The sequence below is a fragment of the Anabrus simplex genome, chromosome 6 (assembly GCF_040414725.1).
Source record: "Anabrus simplex isolate iqAnaSimp1 chromosome 6, ASM4041472v1, whole genome shotgun sequence".
NCBI lineage: Eukaryota > Metazoa > Arthropoda > Insecta > Orthoptera > Tettigoniidae > Anabrus > Anabrus simplex.
This window is the reverse complement of record NC_090270.1, coordinates 279,669,947-279,695,390: the sequence shown is the minus strand read 5'-3', so window position 1 is coordinate 279,695,390 and position 25,444 is coordinate 279,669,947. Positions and strand designations below refer to the sequence as shown.

General features: G+C 39.9%; 1 protein-coding gene across 1 annotated transcript in view; it reads right to left on the bottom strand.

Moving 5' to 3' along the window:
• Nucleotides 1–25,444, bottom strand: part of LOC136875981 (lipase 1) — a 188,080-nt gene that overhangs the window by 74,411 nt on the left and 88,225 nt on the right. The window contains exon 6 of the mRNA XM_067149597.2: nt 18,267–18,422. Coding sequence (XP_067005698.2) covers nt 18,267–18,422 — 156 coding nt within the window. The remainder of the gene's footprint in view (nt 1–18,266; nt 18,423–25,444) is intronic.

The following is a 25,444-nucleotide window of genomic DNA, read 5'->3' as shown; positions in this document are numbered from 1 at the left end:
CTCAAGGGTAGTGTCCTGGAGCTTGAGACTTTGGATCGGGAGATACAACTGGTGTGGGAGGGCCAGTACCTCACCCAGGTGACCTCACCTGCTGTGCTGAACAGGGGCCTTGTGGGGGATGGTAAGATTGAAGGGGATAGACAAGGAAGAGGTATCCCCTGCCTGTCGTAAGAGGCGACATAAAGGGGCCCCAGGGGCTCTTAACTTGGGTGAGGCAGTTGGCGACCATGGGGTCATGAGCTGATTCCTGTCATTGCTTCTACTTATTTGTCAGGTTCCACACTTTCATCCAACCTATCCTACCTCCCTCGGTCAACTCTTGTTCTTTTCCGACCCCGACGGTATTAGAGCACTCGAAGCCTAGAGAGTCATTCATTTCCACGCCCATCGTAGCCCTTGTCTTTCTTTGGTCGATATCTTCATTTTTCGAAGTGTTGGATCCCTTCCTTTTTCCGGATTAATGTTACATAGAGGATGGTTGCCTAGTTGTACTTCCTCTTGAAACAATAATCACCACCACCATCTTCCCACTCCTAGTACTTTCCTATCCTTCTCCGCCGTACAACCGCAGAATTTGCGTGGTGTGAAAATGGGAAACCACCGAAAGCCATCTTCAGCGCTGCCGAAAATAGGATTCGAACGCAATATCTCCCGAATGCAAGCTCACAGCTGCGCGCCCCTAACCCACGGCAACTTGCTCGGTATTTTATTATCTTAGACAATTATTATTTGCGCGACAGTGCTTGCAATACAGAAATGAGACATGTAATTAATAAACAGGCTTCATATTTTACACATTGCAATGATATTTAACAAGGGTTCATGGTAATTACGTCCACGACAGAGTATTCGCATGTTCTAGACGGCTGTTGAACACGTTTTCCGTGTGTCGCTTTGGACCAAATTTGTCCTTGGAGAAAACGTGATAAAAATTCACAGCCTGTTTCCAGTCAATCGACCGGGTCACGAATGGAATGAATGAAGCCCCCATCTAGCGGCGAGGATAGGAATTGTGCCGGCAGCCGAAGCCCGTCGCACTCCTCTGGGGCAATGATTAATGAAAGACAGATGAAATGAAATTATACTGGAGAGTGCTGCTGGAGTGAAAAATGACAGGGAAAACCGGAGTACCTGTTCCGCCTCCACTTTGTCCAGCACAAATCTCACATGGAGTGACCGGGATTTGAAGCACGGAACTCAACGGTGAGAGGCCGTCGCGCTGCCGCTTGAGCCATGGATGCTCTTTGGAGAAAACGTATTCTACGTTAATTGCAATAAATAAATAAATAAATAAATAAATAAATAAATAAATAAATAAATAAATAAATAAATAAATAAATAAATAAATAAATAAATAAATAAATAAATTAAAAATTTCAAACCGAACAGAAAGATCAGTCCGTGTAGTAATTCTTTTATAGGGACTAGTAATGTGACGAAGAGAACGGAACAGAAGAGTGAAACAACCAGCCTAAAGTCCGCCACACACAGAAAGCTACGCTATGCTACGCAAACCAACGAAAAAAAATGAGCTCCAATGAAGTTATATGGAAATGGCACACACAGGCTGCTATGCTAAGCTGCGCTCACCTAAGCCATGCCAAGCTAAACTTTACAGATCGCCGAGGAGGCGATTTTCATAGTTATAGTTGGCTTCACGCATGTGCACCATCACTTGTTTGCCTGGCATCTAGCATGTATGATTTGAACATGGGATTTGAACCACGGAACCCTGCGAGTAGAAGCCAGCTACCTGAGCCACTTGGGCTTTAATATAGTAGCTATTATATTGCTTAGTTGTTTTTGTGCTTTTAATTATCATGGAAGGCAGACGAAAGGAAGAAAGACTGATTGAAGTGGTACTTGTCTGTCAAATGATTGAAAGATAACCATGAAGAACAAAACTGTCGGCAAGAAATAAATGAAACTCTAGAGATTGATTTTTATGTATCATTTACTACTTTTACACATATTTTTACCCTACAATTTATAATTTGTGTACTTCACATTAATAACATCTTCATGATCTTCATGATTGACCGATATCAGGGTTTACAATTCCAGACGTGATCTGCAAAGGCGATTGGCAAGGTGTGACAAGATTAATGAGGTTGTGAAGTGTGTGTTTGGTCCGGGAGAGATATTTTATTTCGCTCAAGTCTGCCGATATACCGGTGACAACCCCCCTATCCGCCTAGTGAACCACTAATTTAGTTACTTCTGGAAAAATAAAACAAAGAACACTTGTTTCACAGAGATCATGAATGATTTAGAAGAGTTAAATTTATCAATGCTCCAAATTGAAGGCAGAGAAGGAAAGAGGATTCTAAGGAATAAACACTTACGATTCAAACTCATAACATTTGAACGAAAGACGTTCACCGTTACTGACAAACCAAAGGGTGATGTATCCACAAAGACGCACACAATATGCTCTCAGTTGTATGCCCTAATTTTTATTTACAAACTTTGATACATTTGTCACACACACATCAACAAAGTACCATCTGCCTATCACCAAGAATAAGAAGACTGCAATCACTGCATGCCAACTACCAACTCTACAAAACCAAATCACATACTGTGATAGTACGTAGTATATCACACCCTCGCACTATATGTAGAAGTGAGAGATATTATTGTCAGTATTCGATTTATTATTATTATTATTATTATTATTATTATTATTATTATTATTATTATTATTATCGTCAGTATTTCAGTTGTATATTTTGTCATTAATATTTATAAGCTGGGAGGTCTCCATATATGTAGTATGAGTAATTTGTTTTGTACCACGGCTGGGAAAACATTGCTATGTTGAACTATGGTAATTTGGATGAGTCATGTGTCTACCCCAGTGTTTGATGAGATGTACTTGTTGTTGTCGCCGTCGGGAAGTTCTATGCGTCATGTATATATCCCAGTCTGATGAGATGAGCTTGTTGTTGTACTCGGAAAGTTATATGACTCATGTGAAACACCCCAGCGTTTGGTTAGGTCTTGGGACCAAGAAGACATTCAGGGCATGGTCTTGACAAGAGGATCTACCATGATTGGCTGGCGAGGATCAATCTCGGCATATCATGTGAGAGGAAGGGGAATGTTGATGTCTATAATGGTTGATCAAACGGCGGGAACCAGGCAGACTGTACGGGAAGGAAGTGGTGCTAACACGATACGGGAGTGCAACTGGATATACGGTACTGAAGTGACACTGCTGCACTATACTGGACTGCGTTCAAACGTTCGTGGAACGTTGTCTGTGCTTACGCATTAAGTATTGTAGTTCTTGTGGCGACCTGGTATTATATGTTGGTGAAAGCTATCTCAGTCTTTCCATAATTTATGTTCAAGATCGACAAGCTTGTGTTGCTCAAATGTATATATCTTTACAACAAGTGTTAAAGTCAGTGAACACAGTATTACGAGGTACAGTATCTGTGTGATATTATAAGCGCCGATTATGAGAATCGGCAAGTCGTGTTGATAGAGAGACAGTGAAGGGTATTTATCTACATATATGTGCATTGTTCAACGGACTATCTGCAAATGGTGGCATAGTTCTGGCTTTCGTTTTCCCACTGTTTTCATTGTTGTTGTTATTACCGGCGTAATAATTTATATCCTCTCCGTAGACATTTTTGGACTGGCTGCATGGTTATTGAAATTTGTGTTTTTATAGTGGTTCGCCGCTACGTATTCAACAAGTAATTCATGGTCGCAGATACCATAGTTTTCAATGTTTAAAAACAGAAACTTCCACTGGTTTAAAAGGTTAAGGTACCCAGCTGTAGTGTATGCCCAGACGGTGATTTTTCGCTGTATTCTCCTGCATTCTAGTGTCGAAGGTATGAACTACCTCACCACGCGCTCCCCCTCCACTGGGCGTATATGCGCACGCCATCATTGCAGCTGTGCACTGACTGGAGGCTCCTGGGTAATCCCTATTATTGTTCTGAAAGTGAAGCAAGATGCTTGAGCGGCGTGCCTCTCTGCCTGCCGGCATGGGTTTGGTTTTTAAAATGGAACCTGGTTGAAGTTAATTCGATTGGGCTTACGCCCTAGTGAACTTCAAGGTTTTTATCCCCCTGATTTTATTTTTACTATCTTCCCTGTCTGGAAATTCTGTGAGCTTTTAAGGATACCCTCTGCCATATGTAAGTAAACATTGGATGTTGGAACAACTTCTCTACCGCAGCAAGCTGATACCATGTAAGTGTTTTTACTGCGCTCATTTTACCTGATTCCCTGTGGTGAACTGAAAATTTCGAAAAGTGGAGTGAACTCCGGAACATAATGAAGCTTTGCGTCATATAAATTCTGTAATTTAACCTTGTGGTTTTCGAACTCTTTTCCTTTACCGGTTCCAAAAAAAGAAGTAATTGTGTGTCAACTAGTTATGTTCACTGAGGACTTGCGTCTTAAATTGTAAATTTGATATTTAACGTTTAGTGGTGGCCTTTCTAGGCCCGATTTGTCGTGATTAACACAATGTTTTGGCAAAGTTACTAACCAAGCGAGTTATACAAGAATGTGAGGTTTACGTTCGTTTTCTATTTTCATTCTAACTTCTTTTCCGACTTCTTAACCTAATGTTATTATTTATTTGGGTTGTGTTTTGGAGGTATTTCAGCGTCCTATTTTCTCTTGGCTCTCAAAATGTTTTTGGCCTATTGTTGATTGGCGGCCTGTGATTGTCCCCTTCCTTGAACTGACCTAGCGTGTGTTCGTTGCTATGGGAACGCTAATGTTGTTATGGGGGATGCTGATTGTTGATGGATGTTGATGGAAATGAATTGATGTTCCTGTTATGAAATTGGTTTTGTGGGTGGTTTAACCTGTTCCCTTTTATTATATTTGGCAATTTCCTCTCCCGGTTGGCATGTGTTCCTACCCTGAATCGCTGACCTGATTTTTATTATTATTTTGAGGAAAACTTTTCTTGACACTCGATTTTGACATTACTCCTTTCCTTGTAGGAACTGCTTGGGATGTACCTAAAATAACATTTTCGTTTTTTAAAAATAAAGAAAAGGCAATTAAGTGAACTCGATTCTTAAAATTCACACCAGGTATTTTATGGCAATATTAAATTTGGAGTGAGGTGTATTGGTTTTATACTATATCTAAAAGGTGGGAGAAGTGTTTTAAAATGGCATATGGCCTTAATTAATTTTTTAATTAAATAATTAATTTATTTATTCTATTGATTTCTAACAAATCGGTCGACCGTAGGTTTCCTTAAAACCACTTTTTAAGTGCTAAGTTTAATTTTGATTTATTTCCAGCGAGGTTTTTTCTATTAATGTGTAAGTTTATTATGGTTTATCATTAAATCTCTCTTTGTTTCCAAGTTGTGGTTGTGTTCATTTGTAAAAGGTAAACATTTTTAGATGACCAGGTCTCCATTTAATCCACCCCTCTGGTGTCACCGATTCATTAAACGGTGAGTTCTAGTTCATTTTTCTCTTTGTTATTTGTTTGGTTTTGCGCGTTTCCACAACTCTGATCTGTACCTTTTAGGTATGGTCAGAAAATCCCTGCTGTCACTTAGAGTAATGGAGTAGTTAATTGCGCTAAGTGCTACAGTTGTAAATATGGAGTCTTCCAGCAATCTTCTGTTTGTGTATTATAAGTGTATTTTGGTGTGTTGATGAGGTGCTCATGCACGTATTTTATTGAGAATATAGTTAGATATTTTAGAATCAGTGGAGTTATTGATGAACCTAGGTGTAGTTCCTACCTATTTAGACGTTTTCAGAAGGTTGGGTAAGGCCTGTAGCAGATGTACCAGTACGCAGCATTATGTACACGCCCTGGGAGATAAAGAATTATCATGCTCTATCTAAATTCGAGGGATACATTTTGGTGAACTCTGGCGCCCATACTACGGACATTTCGATTAATTATTTTTATTAATTTAATTTATTTCAAGTATTTTATGAAGTTTTTGAGTAATATTAATTTTTTGATATATTGTATGATATTTTATTATTATTATTATTTATTAGTATTCACGAAAGAGTTACAATTGGCTTCCCAACGTGTGGCTGAATGATTGGTACATCTGTTAGGCTTATAAGCATAGGTGCACTTGTCAGGTGTGGATGGAATTCTGAAAACTATATCGGTGAAGTGTTTTATATGTACGTGATATGTATGTTGGAGTATGAAGAAATGTTGTAACGAGTCGAGTATTATAAAATCAAGGAGTAGAGAGGTCGTTATAGTTGCTGATACTAAGAATCAGGATAAAAGAAGTCAAAAAAATTCCACCACATTTTTATCTAATTTAAGTGTGAATAGCGAAATGGCTGATAGTAGGAAAAAGCAATGGGCAACGATAGGTGAGGAACCGAGTAACCCATCTCAGACTCAGCATGTAGGGGATCAAGGGGAGGCTTCAATGCTCTGTATGATTAAATCACTATTTAATGAATTGTCCTGTAAGATTGATAGTCAGAGTAAGGAGTTAAATTCAGTGAGCGTTGAATTAGTAAGAGTGATGCATTGTCCAGTAAAATCGATAATCAGAGTGTTGAATTAAATGTTGTTAACAGTAAAAATGATGCATTGTCCAGCAAAATCGATAACAATAATGTTGAATTGTCCAGTAAAATCGATAATAATAAGGTTAAATTGTCCAGCAAGACTGTTAGTCAGAGTATAGAGTTGAAGAGTGAATTGAGTTTTTGAAGTAATGAAATATATAGTATTAATAGTGAATAAAATTCAGTTAGTACGGAACTGTCCAGTAAGATCAGTGTAAGGAGTTAAATTCAGTAAGTGTTGAGTTGTGTAGTAAAATTGATAGTTTAAGCAGTGCTGTGAATGGTAGAATAGATGAATTAAACCAGAAGCTTGGCCATCAAAGCAGGGAAATTCAGGAAGTCAACAATAAGGTAGAAGCTCAATGCTTGAAACTGACTGAGAAAATTGAATGCCGATTTAATGTAGTTAGGAAGGAATTTGTTGGAAACAGCAAGGACTGTGATAAGAGAATAAAGATAGTGGAAGATAAAGTTGAAGAAATAGATAGAATTAAAACCAATCAGAACGTCTTAGCGAAGCGTATAGATGAGAAGAATGAGAAATTCGAGAAAACCTTAAGTCGGTAAAAGATGACCTCAAGTCAGTAGATGTGTCTATGACGGAGTATTTCTTGGCGCATGTTCTGATCAGCCAGGATATTGAAGGTCTAGCACCGGAGAGATATACAGTCCGCCAGATGTTGAGGCATTTTCCTGAGAAGGTCGGATTAGCTGCATGTATGCAGAATAATATTGCGATTAAGGAATTAGAGCAGCTTTTAGAGAGGTTTGATGCTTTGGAAGGGCAGGGGAGGACTAGGCAAAGTGAAGGTAGAAATTACGGGGATAATGGGAGACAAGGTAATCAGCTAGGGGGAGATAGGAATAATCAGAATTTCAGTCATTCTAGGCCAGGGAATCAGGGTGGTAATTCCGGTCCGGAAGGGGAAACAGACAGTCTAATCAGGGAGTTAATCACCAGGAATATTTTGGCAGAAGACCTAATCAAGGGGAATCAGAAAGTAGGGGGCGTACGGATCAAAGACCTCCAGATCAAGTGCAGAGACATGATAATGAAGAACAATCCACGTCAAGTAGTTTAAACCGGGATCGGACTTCTTAGTTGGGTCAGATAGGGAGTCCGATACCGAAATTCCTATTCACGCGATGAAACAGGTAAGTTACGAAGTAGACGTGAAAGAGGAATTATTGTATGACCATGTGTTTTGTGATCGGGGATATTTTCAGTATAGGGGGCGTGATGAAAGTAAGGAAGATGTGTCGGTTGACTTACTTTGTGCTAGTGGTGATGGTAATAGCGATGTTGCGATCGATGATCTTACAGAAGTTTCTGAAATTGAAAGTGAAGTTTTTCGTGGAGTTGATGAAGGTTGTTTAGTGAGTGAAGAGTTTTTACGGAGTATACGTCATGAGGATGTTTTTGTTGATTTAAGTGTACGTGAGGAGAATAAAGTTAGGCGATTATGTGTGAAAATGGTGACTTTGAGATTAATGCAACTTCTGGAAAGAGAGTCGAGAGTAGCAGTGTTGTTGGCATGAAAGTGGTGAAAGTAGGAGCTGATGTGGAAGGTGGTGAAGAAGGATTAATTGTTGGTTCATTAAGTAGTAATGACAGAAATTTCGAAGTGATTTATGGTAAGAATTTCAGTGATAGAGTGAGCGTGAGTAAGAGAATGTATGCTGAGTGTGGTGTGAATGAGCTTGAGGTAACTGAAGTACGTATGTATAATAAGCATGTGTTAACTACGACCGTTGTTCGTGAAGGGTTGTTTGAAGCGGATTATAAGTCATGTTTTGTGATTATGGTGATTCATCAGTGGAATGGCAAATTGTATGGTGATTCAGGGTTTGAAGATTTTGTGAGAAATTCTTGTGTCAGAGGTCATGTGCGTGTGTTGGGAATGTTTAAGGAAAGTGAGAATGGAAGTGTGCGTGAGATGAAAGACAGTCTTTCAAGCGAATGTGTAATGTTTTTTAAGACTGAGAGTTGTGTGAATGATTTGAATGACTTGCTAAATGATATTGATGTGGAATGTGTGAAGAAGTATAGCCTATGATCTGTTTGCTTGCATTAATTATGGGTTTGTGGAAGAGAAAACGTGGTGAGATTCTTGCGCATTTCAGAAGTAGGGATTTCTTTGTTTTGAACGTTCTGAATGAAAGCTCGTATGATTCCTGTGTGACTGGATGGGATGAAAGTTTGTGTGTGAGATAGTGGATTCTAGACGTAGTTAGATTTTATTACGGTACGCGTTTCTCGTCTATCGATGCTGATAGTTTTTTCAGTTGTATTATGGTCCGTATACTGTGGGCAGTAGAATAGGCAAGTGTGCTTATAGGCTCGTAACCGCTGACAACAAGGTCTTTGGGATATTTAATATCTATAGCCTTCGCAGATATAAGAGATACTGTAGGATCTGCACTTTGGATGTATATATTATCAATTTTAATTGATGTGTTCATTAGTAAGAAGTGTTGTGTTCAATGATCTATGAAACAATCGGAGTTGTTTGTATATAGCCATATTATTATCATTATTGTTTGGACAAATTGTATTTCGCTTGTGCAAATACAATGCAGTAGACGCAATGTATATATCATTACTACAGCAATTTAAGTGTTCAGTTATATCATTTATGAAGTTCTGTTTTATGGTGTATGATAATATATGGTATAATCGATTCACCAAGGGGGCGTTATGTGATAGTACATAGTATATCACACCCTCGCACTATATGTAGAAGTGAGAGATATTATTGTCAGTATTCGATTTATTATTATATTTATTATTATTATTAATCTTATTATCGTCAGTATTTCAGTTGTATATTTTGTCATTAATATTTACAAGCTGGGAGGTCTCCATATATGTAGTATGAGTAATTTGTTTTGTACCACGGCTGGGAAAACATTGCTATGTTGAACTATGGTAATTTGGATGAGTCATGTGTCTACCCCAGTGTTTGATGAGATGTACTTGTTGTTGTCGCCGTCGGGAAGTTCTATGCGTCATGTATATATCCCAGTCTGATGAGATGAGCTTGTTGTTGTACTCGGAAAGTTATATGACTCATGTGAAACACCCCAGCGTTTGGTTAGGTCTTGGGACCAAGAAGACATTCAGGGCATGGTCTTGACAAGAGGATCTACCATGATTGGCTGGCGAGGATCAATCTCGGCATATCATGTGAGAGGAAGGGGAATGTTGATGTCTATAATGGTTGATCAAACGGCGGGAACCAGGCAGACTGTACGGGAAGGAAGTGGTGCTAACAGGAAACGGGAATGAAACTGGATATACGGTACTGGAGTGACACTGCTGCACTATACTGGACTGCACTTCAAACGTTCGTGGAACGTTGTCTGTGCTTACGCATTAAGTATTGTAGCTCTTGTGACGGCCTGGTATTTTATGTTGGTGAAAGCTATCTCAGACTTTCCATAATTTATGTTCAAGATCGACAAGCTTGTGATGCTCAAATGTATATATCTTTACAAAAAGTGTTAAAGTCAGTGAATACAGTATTACGAGGCACAGTATCTGTGTGATATTGCAAGTGCCGATTATGAGAATCGGCAAGTCGTGTTGATGGAGAGACAGTGAATGGTATTTATCTACATATTGCACCCGCCCCCTCTCTATATGGCACCGGCGTGGAATCTACAGGGTCGCTGACGGGTCAAGAAGTATGAAATAAATAGGCGCTGAACTAAAGTCAACTTAGAGGCGTACAAGGGAGGAGAAGCGGTGCATATAGCTAAAAATGAGAACACATTCGAATTAAAAATATAAAACTCACAAACCGGTTTATTGAACCTTAATGATGATGGGAAATGACGCATGAAATAACCCTAATGAATTACATTAATATTTACAAATGTTCGTTGTAGTTTGTTTGGCGGACGTCTGTCCGTTATACGTGATAGAAAGGAGTACGTTTATCGCGAAGCGATGTATCGTGACATATCGCGAATGGTAATTTTATCATAACACTGAGGCTATATTATCGCTAACACATAATCTAACATGCGTCCGACAACACATCTGAGCAATCCCTATTCTAATAAAGACCTAGATTTCCCCATGAAATGACGTAAAATAAAATACACACATATGACACAACATCTGGGTTCGAACCCGACCCTCGCTATCCTGGACATCGCCAAGCTGATGGACAGAACCACCACTGACCTTATGTACAACCACACATGACATAAAAACACATAAATGGTACATGATATGCAAGAAAAATACATAAAAGGCACTTGATCTTTCTTCTGACGCTGTAGGCCTCCAATGCCTACGTTGAGCATCGAACTGACAACCTCTTGCGATGAAGGCAGGGTCCTGTAATCCCTATCTAATTATACTCGCACAATTAACAACGATTCATTGGCAAACATTACCATCATCGGCGGGTCGCTTGTTAATTAATATACTGCTCTGCTGTGTTAGGTAAATCACATTATTTTTGCCGTTGAAAGAAACCAACTTCATTTCCACAGCCAAGTCCCTTCTTCCTCGCTTACGGGACATCCAAACAAAAAAGAAACACACTGGGCCAAGGCCAGACGGCGGTTGACCACCCTCATGGGGTCAACACCCACACAACCTTCCCTTTCCAAAGGGAACCGTAACATTTCACTCGGAAGTACATCTCCAATATCCTGCGGCCTTACCAGACTCGCGCAAATCACTGTGAATTAAACACATATCTACCCAGCAGTATCATATCATTTTTTACAACACGACTCCCGTATCATAATGGTAATCTTTGCCTGATTGTTATTATTATTATTATTATTATTATTATTATTATTATTATTATTATTATTATTATTATTATTATTATTATTATTATTATTATTATTATTGCCGTTATACATAGCTTACCCGCTACCTTGCTTATACATGGTCATCGCGCGGAATCTATACAGCAATTACAACACAATTAAGCACTCGCGCGGCAATTAACATCTGATTACTGACTGCTAATTAATCGATGGTCGGCACATGACAACTTTATCGTCACACGGCAATACATGCATTAAGTAATTAATTTTCACACGAATCGATGTTTAACACACTTATTATGATCACTTCCTGGTATTATACCCTACAGGGCACATTAATACTGCAGGATGATACCTACCTGCTCTTCTGTTCTTGCATACGGGCACCAGCTCAGCTGCAGTCGGCAGAAATGGTCGATAATTTGGGTTCTTATGACGAGAGGATCATGGGGAACTCATATACTACATTAAACTACGAAATGAGGAACACTTTCGCTGTGATCAGAATTTTGAGCATAAGTTTGTATTCACAACACAAGTTAATTACAAGGATTGCACCTGTAGTGCCAAAATAAGTGCGCCAAAGGCTCACATCTACAAATTAGAAGGAAAACAAAAAAAACACAATCTGGATGATAACGTTATGCTGAGGTTTGTCGATCTGTGAACCAAAAAAAAAAAGAAAACCGGATGTGTTCTCCCACATGGAAACTGCATCCCCGTCTGCGACATAAAATGATATAATGGTAGAATTAAGGATACTCGCAGAGATTACCGCTATTATGAAAGTTTCCTTCCACCCCGGGATATTTATATACACAAAAATTAGCAGCACAATAAGTAAATAAAAATAAACTCAGATAACCTACTCTAGCGCCCTCAATTACATATTTACAGGGACGTGAACCCACGTCCACCAAGCATACCTTTGTGTCAACAGATGGACTCTTACAATAATTATATCGTGCGAGATAACCTAAGGGTAAATATGCGACCATAAGAAATGCAGAAACAACACAAAATAAAGGAAAGGAGATAAACGTTCGAATGAATGAGGTAACAGTGTCCCCAGAAAACACCTCTGTTTCAAAGGAAAGATGACCTTCCCGCGGGCTACACTAAGATGGCTGTGCTACCCCCAGAGTGTGGGCCAAGCATTGACCTGATTCGTCTAGCCATGAGGGACTCGCCATAAGCAAAAAATGTGTAAACACACCGACAGGCTGTGACCCAGTATCACGGTTCACGAGCTCCCAGAGCTAACTTCACAAAAGGGGCTTTTATTTATCTACGCTTGACAAAGCAAAATAGCCACAAAACTAAGTGAGGAAATACATCTTACACTATGTATCCGATTTCACTGACAAACAAGCACGGGCCCCAATTATAACATCAAAGTCTACGATCGTACTACACCCCGATAAATCAAATATCGTCAAAATTTACGACGAGGTCACAGTCACCTAAGGTCTGTGGTTCAAGCCCTGTCTGGCAGAGTCGCACAGAGACCAATAATGCTAATGTCTCCACCAGCGTTACAGATCACGTTCATCTTAGTAGCATAAATAGAGCCATGCCTATCATCAAAATACGATTAGCATGCACCCCTAACATCACGCAGATATGTCTGCCCTTCCCTTGGAATATAATGGGAATTACACATAATGGTCCTAATCCTACAAGTAAAATGTATTTAACGACCGACCCAAAGGAAAATATCCGGTCTATCGTACTCAAACAAATGCGTATCACTAGGCACATACCTCTTGCCGCGATAACAAATATTACCTCATTGTCTGCTCTACATAAAGATGAAAAAAAACCAAATCTAACTACTCTTACCCTTAGATATAACAAAACAATCTTAATATGCAGCCTGATGGGCCACAATCAAATCCTATATTAATATTTACACGTTTAATTCTACTATCCCTGCGTGACACCTTAACTCTACCATATGTCTAGTAATTCTTGGTCCACTTATCTCATTTTGATCGATCTCCTCCTCTCTCCCTCCGGGTAGGCTAGCATGATTTAGCCCATCACGATAGAGGTCTCAGCCAGGTTCGATTCTTGGAGTCCGGTCTTCCTGCCCCGCTGGTTCATGGTGCTGTCTTCTTCTTGAGGGATGCCTCGTTCAAGGTGGCGTCTACGAAGCCACGTTCTGAAGTTCTTGCCGCTCACTCCCCTCGGAATATCTCGACTTCTTACTATAATGAAATATTCACTTTAAACACTACGCCACATTCTGGACATTTACTTAGGTTGAGCTAGCACACAGCGCTAACACTTTGTAATACACACTCCTCGTCCTCCCTTCTCGTATCACTGCATACTCGCTAACTTGTGTACTGTGCCACAAACTATTTTCTGCTCTAGAGACTATCCACTCGGTTACTTTGTTTTTATGCCCGCTTAACTTGGATTCAACAGTCTATCAGATGATAAACATAGACCTCCTTAGTCTATTGTCCACACTTCCTCGGCACCTCGGGAGCTTCGCCCCTACCGCTATTTATTCGAGTCTGCAAGTACGGCTTTCTATTGTTACTGATAGCATTAAGCACACGCGATCTCATTGATAGGTATCTGAATATAGCGCCACTTACAAATCCACCACCTGTAACTCCGTAAGTCTCCTATCCACTGGATCAAAGTTATCGCACTGTAATAATTACACACTGTCTTTGTTCTGAACAAAGGGTTTCTGGCGCAATCTAAGCAGACGTGCGACGCGGGCCGGCAGCAATATGATAGTCAACTGGATGATCTCCCCCCATATCACTCAGCTTTTATATGAGACAACACACCAAAGGACGCCAGGGAAAGCCCCGAGAAACAACTTGAGTCTGGAATGTGGCCACTACAGAGCTTCCCACGGTGGTTCTGCTTGGTACATATTTATTGATCTAATCATATGTTAATAAACCTAGAGGTATCTACAGCTTCATAAAATTCTAGCAATCATTTCCATCTTTTTATTTACCTGAAAAGCCTTCCAATTACGGGAATTACGACTCAATTTCCGTAATGTGGTGGGCCTGTCTGCTCCCGCTAAAAATCTCTGTTAAGATGGCAGGTCTCTCCCCCGGACAAAATCCCATCTCTCTTTCTCTCTTCCTCACATATTCTTTCTTCGTCACACATGACCACGCCTTGCCTCGGGAAATCACCTTCTCGCTTCCCACGCTCTGTATAGCATCACGCCCTCACAAGCGGCGTCCTACTGCAAAATTTTTACTGCGTTAAATATCCATACTTGCGGTCAGATATAATGGTACAGTATATTTAATCACAGAATCAATTTAAACTTATCACTCCCTATCTAAGTATTTCAAAGGGTGGAGTTTTTGTTGTGGCTGTCAGCCCGGCCGTTGAATCTCGCAGCTGCGTGCCTTACGTACTATATCACTTACCGTTTCACATACCATACACTTATCAAATTAATGAATACTCTAATAACTACTCTCACTGCACTCCCATAAACTAATTATTCCTGGTCTTCTGACGCTAATAACAAACAGAATCTCCCAAGAAAGAAATAATCGAATGAATCTCTATCCCATGCAAAGCTAGAGTATATATTCCCTAAATTATTTACACTCAATTACTCAGACCTGTTGTCGGTTTCCTAAACTAAGGATTAATAATTACGCGCCCATTCCGGCGCTCTATTTCAATAGAACTACATCTTTAGTCTCTTATAGCGTCAGTTTACAACAAATATTCCCATCCCTTCTATGCATGCCAGATATTAGAATTTTGTACTCATTTCTATCACATGATGATGACACCTGCGCCAACTCAGGAGGTCCATCCTGAGCTTACTCCTCCTCCATGGGCACCACGGTGGTTACTTCAGTTTCCATTCCATCTTGGAGTTGAAGATCCATTGTTCGATGCTTGTGGAGTCCTTGGCCGCTAATCCTGTGCACACACAACGTCACTGTTTAATTCACACTTCGGTTAACAGCGTTCACTGTGAACGTCCGGTCACGATCTCGTAAGCTATTACGTAGCCCGCGGTTCAGTACCGAATCTCGCCTATCTCTCGGTTTTCCTATTCAGTCTGCTGCTACGTCAGATTATTATACTACCGTAATGATAATAATATTACTTTACACATCACGGTTTCCTAAAAAATTAACACATCCGTCACAGAGATCAAATTATACACTGTTTATGCGAACTGTATTATTTCACTAAAATTAGGAGTTAACTTCACATGAACAAAGAACTAACGGGGGCTTAACCGAGCGTAGCTTCGCCGCCGACAAGCCTCTAACCCCGACTGCCGCTTGTCCCTTCCTGCAGTAGTTTTTACAAGGGAGCAATACCCCTTCCACTAATTTGCGTAGCGCCTATTCCCGGCGTACTCGAGGTAGGATAGTACGGGTGATCGGTGACCGGTATCTAGTTGGTGCGATTGAGACATAACCACTCACTTATCCTTCGGTGAATCGCTTTAAATTAATTAAAATCTGTTCTGCTTCCCCTACCACACGGGGTGAAGTCCCTCCGTCGAGGACGTGTCATGAGAATAACCAGATGGCCTCAGTACTTTTCCACGCAGAAACAACACAGTATTCTCTCTTCTGCTGAAAGTTATCACGGAAGAGGACATTAAACACTCTAAATAAATGTCCCAGTAACATTTATCCCTATTAAATCGGGAGATGCGCCCCTAATTCGAGTTTCATTAATTTTCTAGATCGTAGGTAATTAAGTTGGCCAGTCCGAGTCCAAGATGGCTCCTATATTTCGTTTCGAAAAAGTTAGTTTCCCCTCCTTCTGTGAGTCTTGAGGAGGGATGTCTTCTCTCGAGTGATGTCACAGGGAATCCCCATTCATAACCCCTCCCGGGTCTAAGTTGGCTTGGCTTCATCTGCGGGGCCCCCGCTACACAAAGGATAATACTGCGCAACAAGTCGCAGACAAAGAAACCTCGTAGAATAATTTTAAAAGACACAATTTATCTCTCTCAATGGTATGAATATTAATTAGTTTCGGTATGACCTCCATTAATGATATGAATATTAATCATTTTCAGCATTCTTTCCCTTTAATAGCATTGCGTGCGTAATTACGGAGATCGATATCAACCCAAGGTCCTTGGATCATGCCCCTGTCGGGTTCAATATATGTGCATTGTTCAACGGACTATCTGCAAATGGTGGCATAGTTCTCGCTTTCGTTTTCCCTCTGTTTTCATTGTTGTTGTAAATATGGAGTCTTCCAGCAAAATTTTGTTTGTGTATTATAAGTTTATTTTGGTGTGTTGATGAGGTGCTCATGCACGGATTTTATAGAAAATATAGATATTTTAGAATCAGTGGAGTTATTGATGAACCTAGGTGTAGTTCCTACCTATTTAGACGTTTTCATAAGGTTAGGTAAGGCCTGTAGTAGATGTTCCAGTACGCAGCATTATGTACACGCCCTGGGAGATAAAGAATCATTATGCTCTATCTAAATTCGAGGGATTCATTTTGGTGAACTCTGGCGCCCATCCTACGGACATTTCGATTAATTATTTTTATTAATTTAATTTATTTAAAGAATTTTATGAAGTTGAGTAGTATAAATTTTTTGATATATTTTATGATATTTTATTATTATTATTATTATTTATTATTATTCATGAAAAAGTTACAATACTTCGAACACGAATTCTACACACGTATCATCAAAACAACTCCTATTAAACAATAACTCAACTGCTCCATCAAGACCTCCTCCTTATATATATATTTTGCCTGGACAGGCTTTTAAAAGAATACATTTTCTTGTAAATTCTAGAGTGCCTAAAGTCTAGTTATAATGTAAAGAACATTCTACAACCATCTAGTGTCAAGGATACGTCATTCTGGATATTGCAGTGTGTTGCACAATATTGTATTAGATTATACATCGTATATACTGTTAATAATAAATTACAGTATATAATATTAATTACGGGTTCTTACATTAACTTGTTGTTGCTTGTTGTTTAAAGGGGCCTAACATCGAAGGTCATCGCCCCCTTACATTAAATAAACTCATATTATGATATATACAACACATGTTTCATGACATAACCTCACAAATAATACGATCGTAGATAATAATACTAATACGTGGATGTAAACACTTCATAGGGAATCATACTAATATTAATAATAATAATTCGAGCTCGATGTTGGCATTATTTACCCATGGGTTAAAGAATATTGTTTTCAAGTTATATCAGTCTAATACACTTGCGTCAAGGGCAGCCAGGTCCGACAGGTGAGGAAGTTTTTGGGTGCGGAAGAATAAGCTGAAAATATGACTCTATTTAATACTATTAGACTTTAATGTATATGACTGATTAAAGTGTTCCAATGGGGGGCGTAAACTATGGAAAATATATCATCTTGAGTAATAGAGGGAAGTTCATGAAACTGTTCCCGATTTACACAAAAAAAAAAGAAAAAGAAAAAAGAAGAAATAATTATTTATCTCCATGCAATGCTTGAATTAAATGATGGGATTGACCATGTGTTATTCACTTCCAATTTCACGTATACAGAATCTTCTCCTCTTTCTGTTTCTTTCTATTTCTTCATCTTCCCACGTCAGTGGCCAATAAAAAAGGTTCCTCTTTAATTAATCCGACATCTATAAACGGCTGCCTAGGATAGTTTAGCTTAGCTTTTTATTCGTGGTGTAGGACAACATGGCTTGACATTGCATAGCATAGCTTATCTTAGCTTTCTGTGTGTGGGGGCCTTAAGTGCCAGATATTTAAGAATGGCAGGAGGATTGGTATGTGGCTAAAATGTTTCATGCAGCTCGCCTCCATTGGTGATGTGTCTGAAAAGATCTGCACCAACTCGGGATGAGGACATGAGTTTACTTTTACTTTTACCAGCCTAAGTAACTTCTACTGGGACTTACGCTGCTAAATCCGTCGCTCTTCCCGCTGACCTCCGTCACTAGATTCTGGCACATTCTCTGTGTCACGGCGCCATCACGACAGACGAAATAGATTAAGGCGATAGTTCTTTCTGAGTATGGAGTCATCTCGTAGGTATTCGTTACATCCACTAGGACCTGAAACAGCATCGAGAAAAGAATCAGAGAAAGACAATTCTGCCTAAAGACACTGCCGAATATTCAGGAACATATCTGCAGTTTCTGTGCACATTTTCAGTATATTTTACTTCTGTGGTTATCTATGTACTATGACGAACTCTGTAAATACAGTAGGTATAAAAATGAAAATATATGTGAATTAATGAACCCTTCTCTAGAAACTGAAATCTTGGTTCCAGTTTCCAAAGCGATGGCCTGCAGTGACTTTAAGGTTTCCTGAAATTTCAAATTAAGTTTTAACACTAAATCCCAAGATAGCGTCGAGGAAAATTTTCGAGATATTAAGGGGATAATCTATAGGCATACTAATAAAAGGAAGGATGTACAAGTGTAGGTATAAAATAACAATAATGTTATTACCGAGCAAGTTGGCCATGCGATGAAAGTCGCTCATCTATGAGCTTGCATTCCGGGGGAGAGTAGGTTCGAATCCCATTGTCGGCACCTCTGAAGGTGGTTTTCCCTGCTTTCTCATTTTTACATCAGGTGCATGCTTGGCTGTACCTCAATTAAGGCCTTGGCCTCTTCCTTCCAACCCCTAGCCTTTAGCCATCCCATTGTCACTATAAGACCTATCTGTGTCGGTGTGACGTAAAGCAAATGGTAAGAAAGTATAATGTTATTGTTAGGGAACTAATTTTTGTATAAATAAACATATTTTATGTTAATACATACTTTATTATTTTTCTACTCGTTATTTTTTCTTTATTATAATTTTTAAATTAAATTCAAACGGAAAAAATTCTGTAAGCTTCCCAAACATTATATAGCAAGTGGTCTGCGCCGTACTTTCTACTTCTAAGCGTTCTGGCTGCATTAATGATGAAAGGGATGCCTGATACCTGATTTTTACCGTGGCACTACTGCCTGAAGTTAGGTTACATCAGAATACGAAGAGATAACAACCGGACGGTCGCTCACTGAATGTTCTTCGGCGTTACTAGTCTCATGCGCCCACTTTAATTAGTAAGCCTCGTTTTCGAACGCATGATAGCTGGCTGGCATTTGGTACAGCAGTACTACAGTTGTCCGCCTCTGTGGTGTAGTGGTTAGTGTGATTAGCTGCCAACCCCGGAGGTCCGGGTTCGATTCCCTGTTCTTCCAGGAAATTTGAAAAGTGGTACGAGTACTGAAACGGGGTTCACTCAGCCTCGGGAGATCAGCTAAGTAGAGGGGGTTCGATTCCCACCTCAGCCATCCTCGAAGTGGTTTTCCATGGTTTCCCACTTCTTCTCCAGGCAAATGCCGGGATGATACCTAACTTAAGGCCTCGGCTGCTTCCTTCCCTCTTCCTTGCCTGTCCCTTCCAGTCTTATCATTCCCCCCACAAGGCCTCTGTTCAGTATACCAGGTGAGGCAGCTTGGGCGAGGTACTGGTCCTCATTCCCCGTTGTATCCCGATCAAAAGTCTCACGCTCCAGGACACTGCCCTTGCGGCGGTAGAGTTGGGATACCTCGCAGAGACCGAGGGAAAACACCAACTCTGGAGTGTAAACGGATTAAGAAAGAAAAGAGCACTGACTCCACATCAATACGAGCTCACTGAAAGAGTATCTTGGTATCAATTACATTTATTATTTCCATAAAGTTGGGCAATGAAAACAAAATTGCATAGCAAAGTAAGAGAAAGCCGAGATTTGGCGTACCAGCGGCTTGAGCGAGTACACGCGGGTGTGATTTGCAACAAACGGGTGGTAAAAATGACATCCCAGTCATATATTTTCTTAACAAACGGGTGCGAACGACGAGGAAAGTTTGGAGCATGGCAAGACAAAAGACTATGGGAAACAATACACTCGATATCCAGGCCCACGATGGCCAAAAGTTGTGACGAAAACGTTATATAAAATTTGTAAAGAAACGCAGTTGAGCCCAGATATAAAATTACGGCAAACATGAACCAACGCGGAGGGGACATAGATTTTAGTTCAAGGAAAATGCGAAGCTCGAGCAAAAGGGTACAAAGTCTCCAACCCTGGCCTACGTGAGCAGGGGAGGAATCGATGCCAAGAGCCCCAGGAGAGGACGCAAAACCGGCCTACCAATGAGAGGAAGCGTCATATTAGTTACTTATTGGTGAATGGAAAAGACGAAAAACCGAAGTGAAGAACACTCAGGAAGGAGGTGACCAATATGATAAAATTTAGCCGCACGGAGCACGGAGGGACATCCCGACATTAGTCTGAGACATTCTGACGTTAGTCTGAGACATTCCGACATACGAAATAATAATAATTCCGACGTTAGTTTGGGACATTCCGACATTGGTTTGAGACATTCCGACATTAGTCTGAGATATTCCGACATTAGTCTGAGACATTCTTACATTTTACTTGTACTTACGAGGGAACACATACATGTGTTTCACGCAGATTCAGTTGAAATTTGGTAGGAATATTCGTGGGAGGCAGTAGAATGCTAAGGTGAAAACTGCATGTCCCCAGCGCAAGTTTAAACGCCAAAACAGAACAAATAAATAGTCGTAAAATTAGAAGTGCCGCGGGAGTATCGGGGTTTGGCGGAGAGGTAGGGAGGAGCGAAGCAGCGGACGTGAGCCAACCGGGCTGTGTCGAGCTGCGCCAGCAGCCAGGCAGCGTATAGTTAGTGCGTTCCCCTTAACTTCCCGATCAGATGTGCAAAACGTAAATATTAAAACTGCACATGAAACAAGTGTACAAAGGACGATGTTTGAACAACGATGCCAATAAGGTTTGAAGAATTCACGCCCGAGTTCTTGTTACTCGTTGTAATTAGTGCAATAGTGATTGTTTACAAAAAAAAGTGTACAAGGCACAGACACTGTGTGCACCATGCACTTACAGCGCTGTCGCTTTCACAAGTATTACATTGATTATAGCAAGGCTCTTCTTTGAAACAATAATCGACTGGATTAACAATTTGTGAAGGTTTCTTGTTAACATAGCCACATTTGTACCAACTGTACTGCCACATGCTACGAAAACGCGGAGAGGAGAATTGGTTGTGCGTCAAAGGTTGCACTTTTAAAATGTTGTTCCTTAAATGTACCTTGATGTCTAACGAGTTTAACAAAATTAAATCGTACAAAATACGTATAACTTGCTTCCAAATGCGGAAGCCCAAAACATCTAACGGCTGGATAAGTCCAGTGGCTCCTTTCGGAATTGTTTGAACATTAATGATTTTCTTACTCCCAATTTTAGAATTTAAAATATTTTCTTCTTTCTGCCCGGTCCAGGAATCGAGAACTAAAACACTGTACTCTGGTACTAGCTCACAATAAACATCCCATAACCATTTCTGTACAAGTTCTTTGGTCAGTTTTCCAGACTTTGAAGGCAAAGTGTACACATTTGGTGCGGTAATTTTTTTTCTATATTAGGACCAAATTTGCCATTTTTTTCTTTCAACGCCACTAGCAACTTCAGCAGGAGTTGTCCATCTGCCGAAATTATTGGCTGTATTGTGTAGCTATGAGTTAGTGAATTCATAGATTGTGCTTCCGCTAATACGACTTTTTCTCCTCGTTCATTAAGGGTCCTGCCAAAATGGAACTCTTCATGAAAACCAGACTGATCAGTATTAAACACGCACTCTGGGCCGTGACTTTCTATTAATTGCGACACTTCTTTAACAAACAGTGTCGCGTTACAATTAGTATCTTCTTGTTCAAATTGGTACTTTTTAGATACGAATTTGCAAATTTTTCTTGATCCAATTTTGAATTTATTTTTAAAACTCATTACCCAGGAATAAGACGCTTGAAACGTGTCGTAGTTAACTAGACGAGCGTACTTTAAGGCCCATTTTTTCATATTCATATCGTGAACAATTTTGTTTCGTTGTCTACTTTCTTTGAACTTTTGATAAGTCTTCTTCGTAACAATTTTTTTTTCTCCCATTGTGCCACCGTTTTTCAGTTGTTGCTCCCACCTGTAAAGCTCTTGCCGGAACTTTAATTTACAAAACCTGTGTTTCACTGATGCGAAGCTCCTCTGTTTCCCACCTTTGTTTCGCCAATATTCGACGACCTTCTTCTTATAAGTTATTGGGATTAGGCATCGTTCAGCCGTTGTTGTAGATGCATGGAGACGAGGTCAAATAACGGTGTTTCAATATTGTCTTCCTCGAAATCAAAGTCATCATCTGACATATCCAATGTGCCATCCAGTTCCACTGTCATATCAGTATCCAAAACCCTGTCGGCAATTAGACCTGAAAAACGGAGACAGGAACGCAATTCCTGTGAACGCTTGTTTTTCTCGTAAAAGTAAATATATATAAATACATTGATCTACTTACGATATAGTTCCAATCCCAAATTTCTTTCATCTTCAGAAAATGGAGTGTCTTTTTTGTCACACTCTGCAAAACAATTCTGAAGGCACACTACTACATTCCACGGATTGAATGACTTCTGTAGTGGGCGTTTTTTTTGAATCTAGGTGTAAAAAATCAATTATTACCATACATGGTTAAAATAAATATACAGTAACCATTCATAAAAATGACTATATGAACGTCAGATTTTACCTGTCATTGTAAGAACGTTGTCTCATCGGACGATTAATCAATGTGCACCCCTTGATCTGCTTTGACGTTTCTAATCGGGAAGATACGAGGTATTTGCGAAGTGCGGTGTAGTAAAGAAGAGTGGCCGGGAGGGTAGGGGTGGGTGGTCATTCATTCGACTTGAGCGAGCAGTCCGACTATACGCTGCTCACGTCCGCTGCTTCGCTCCTCTCTCCCTCTCCGCCACACCCAGATAATCCCGCGGCACTTCTAATTTTACAACTATTTATTTGTTCTATTTTGGCGTTTAAACTTGCGCTGGGGACATGCAGTTTTCACCTTAGCATTCTACTGCATCCCACGAATATTCCTACCAAATTTCAACCGAATCCAAGTGAAACACATGTATGTGTTCCCTCGTTAGATATTCTTTACTCTTTTACTTCTTGTTATTAAGCTGCGTAGGCACTCTTAACTTTACTTGCGTACGATTGCACTTGTTTGAACTTGTACTCATGAAGTAGTTCTATCTTGAAGAACATTTGTGCTTGGAGTGAACATCTTCACACTTGAACTCTTCAAATACTTTAGGTCTGACCGTGTCGGTGCACGTATTCACTCTGAGCGTCATGACGAGTGAGATTTGAAATAAAAAGAATACTGTTCGGATAGACAGTCAGTCACAACTAAAGGTCGCATTTCGCGACTGAGTCGTGCGGAACATGTTAGTCAGTATAAATTTGCAATTCGCTTAGCAGCGGACAGTACGCGTGTGTTGGCCAACGTCGAGGTGCCGAGATCGTATTCCGAGAGTATAGAACAGTGTCTGTAAGTAGTGCGGGAAAGGTTCTGTCGGGCGATCGTGGCGCGAATCAACTGATAAACACATAAACTTTGAGCAGACAGAGACACACCACGATAGCACCTGCATTGATGCCAATAAATATTTTAGGATGCTATGGTAGCCATAAACTTAGTAGCTAAACCATAGATAGCTCCGTAGGTAATAACAGCTACAAAGTGTTACTAGGCTACTGCTGTACATCGGACCAGAAAACCCTGCCGCAGAATCATCAGATCCGGTACGAGAACACAGAGATGGACAGCAGTAACTGGGCCAGATTAAAGATGGACCTGACTCCTGGATATCCTACGTCAGTAACCATGGTCGTGTAAAAAGGATGGGGCCTTCCGTCCTAAGGTGAGGCGTAACCTGAAGGCTGAGTAGCAAATACCATTTTAATTATGTAGTACTCTACGTAGATATTTATAGGTCTTTTTTTAAAATAGTAGTCTTAGTTTGTTTGAATTTTCACTTCTAAGAGGCAACCGCCAGTGACATCAGGGTCAAATTATAAAATCGGTTAATGAATCGGATCCATATCATGTCATTTCAACTTGCGTTGTAGGGGAGGAAAAGATGCATGCCATTATGAAATAAATATAAACAAGGGAAGATTACTGTTCACAACTGTGTATCATTCAGAGAAAGTTTGATTAATAAACGTGCAGACAAGCCTCAAATGTAATGTCAGATATAATGTAATCGAGTTATATGCACGCTTTTGAAATGAATGATCATATGCATGGAAATGTGTGAAGTTTCTCCGTATGTTAGAGAATAAAATGTGTTATGTCCATGTTGTCAGTTCGATATTAATCGGTAGGAGAATCGTCAAGTTAATTTCAAAGCGTGCGTTAAATTACTCAGATAATGTGTTCGGTTGTCAGGTGTGCTGATAATGATTAAATTTATGTCATCAAGAAATGAACCTAGCAGTGAGATAGAAATTTAGTAAATAGGTGACTTCGGCGAAGGAGTAATTAACACGATAAGGGGTCACCGAACTAAGTAGAATGTTACAGATTGATGTGGATAGAGTCTTAATTCAATGTTACAATAATCATGAGGAATAAGCTTCAAATACTGAATGTAGCGGAGCGCATAGAAACCTTCGATATGAATAAATTAGACTATTGACGGTCCTGGGGAAAATCATAGTGATATTGAGAACTGTGTTCTTCAAATTATAGACATGGCTTGTATAGCCATGGTTATTGATATGCGTAAGATAGCATCGTCAAGTGTATTAATGAGATTGGGGAGCATGTGTGATCTCCTAGTGAGCAATGTCGTCAGGACTAGTGTATTGTCTGACGAGGTAATAATCAAAATCCCAAGGATTGTTATAAATATAGGCCTATGCGTAGTAATTGACCGCATAGTCATTTAATAAGTTGGGAGTGTATCGAACGTGATCCCGTCGGAAAATAAACAGTGCGATGGAATGTTTTCGGTGTTCGAGACCCGGGAAGGGTATATTCCAGGTTCATATCAGTGTTAATTATCATCGGCATGCATGAGAGGCGAGGAGTATTTCATGGCCGAGTGTCAATGTTGGGTATTTTGGTTTGTATGTGCCACTGACATTATGTTTTGATGTATTGTGAGTACATCATGTATTATTTGATGATTTAATTTCTGTTGT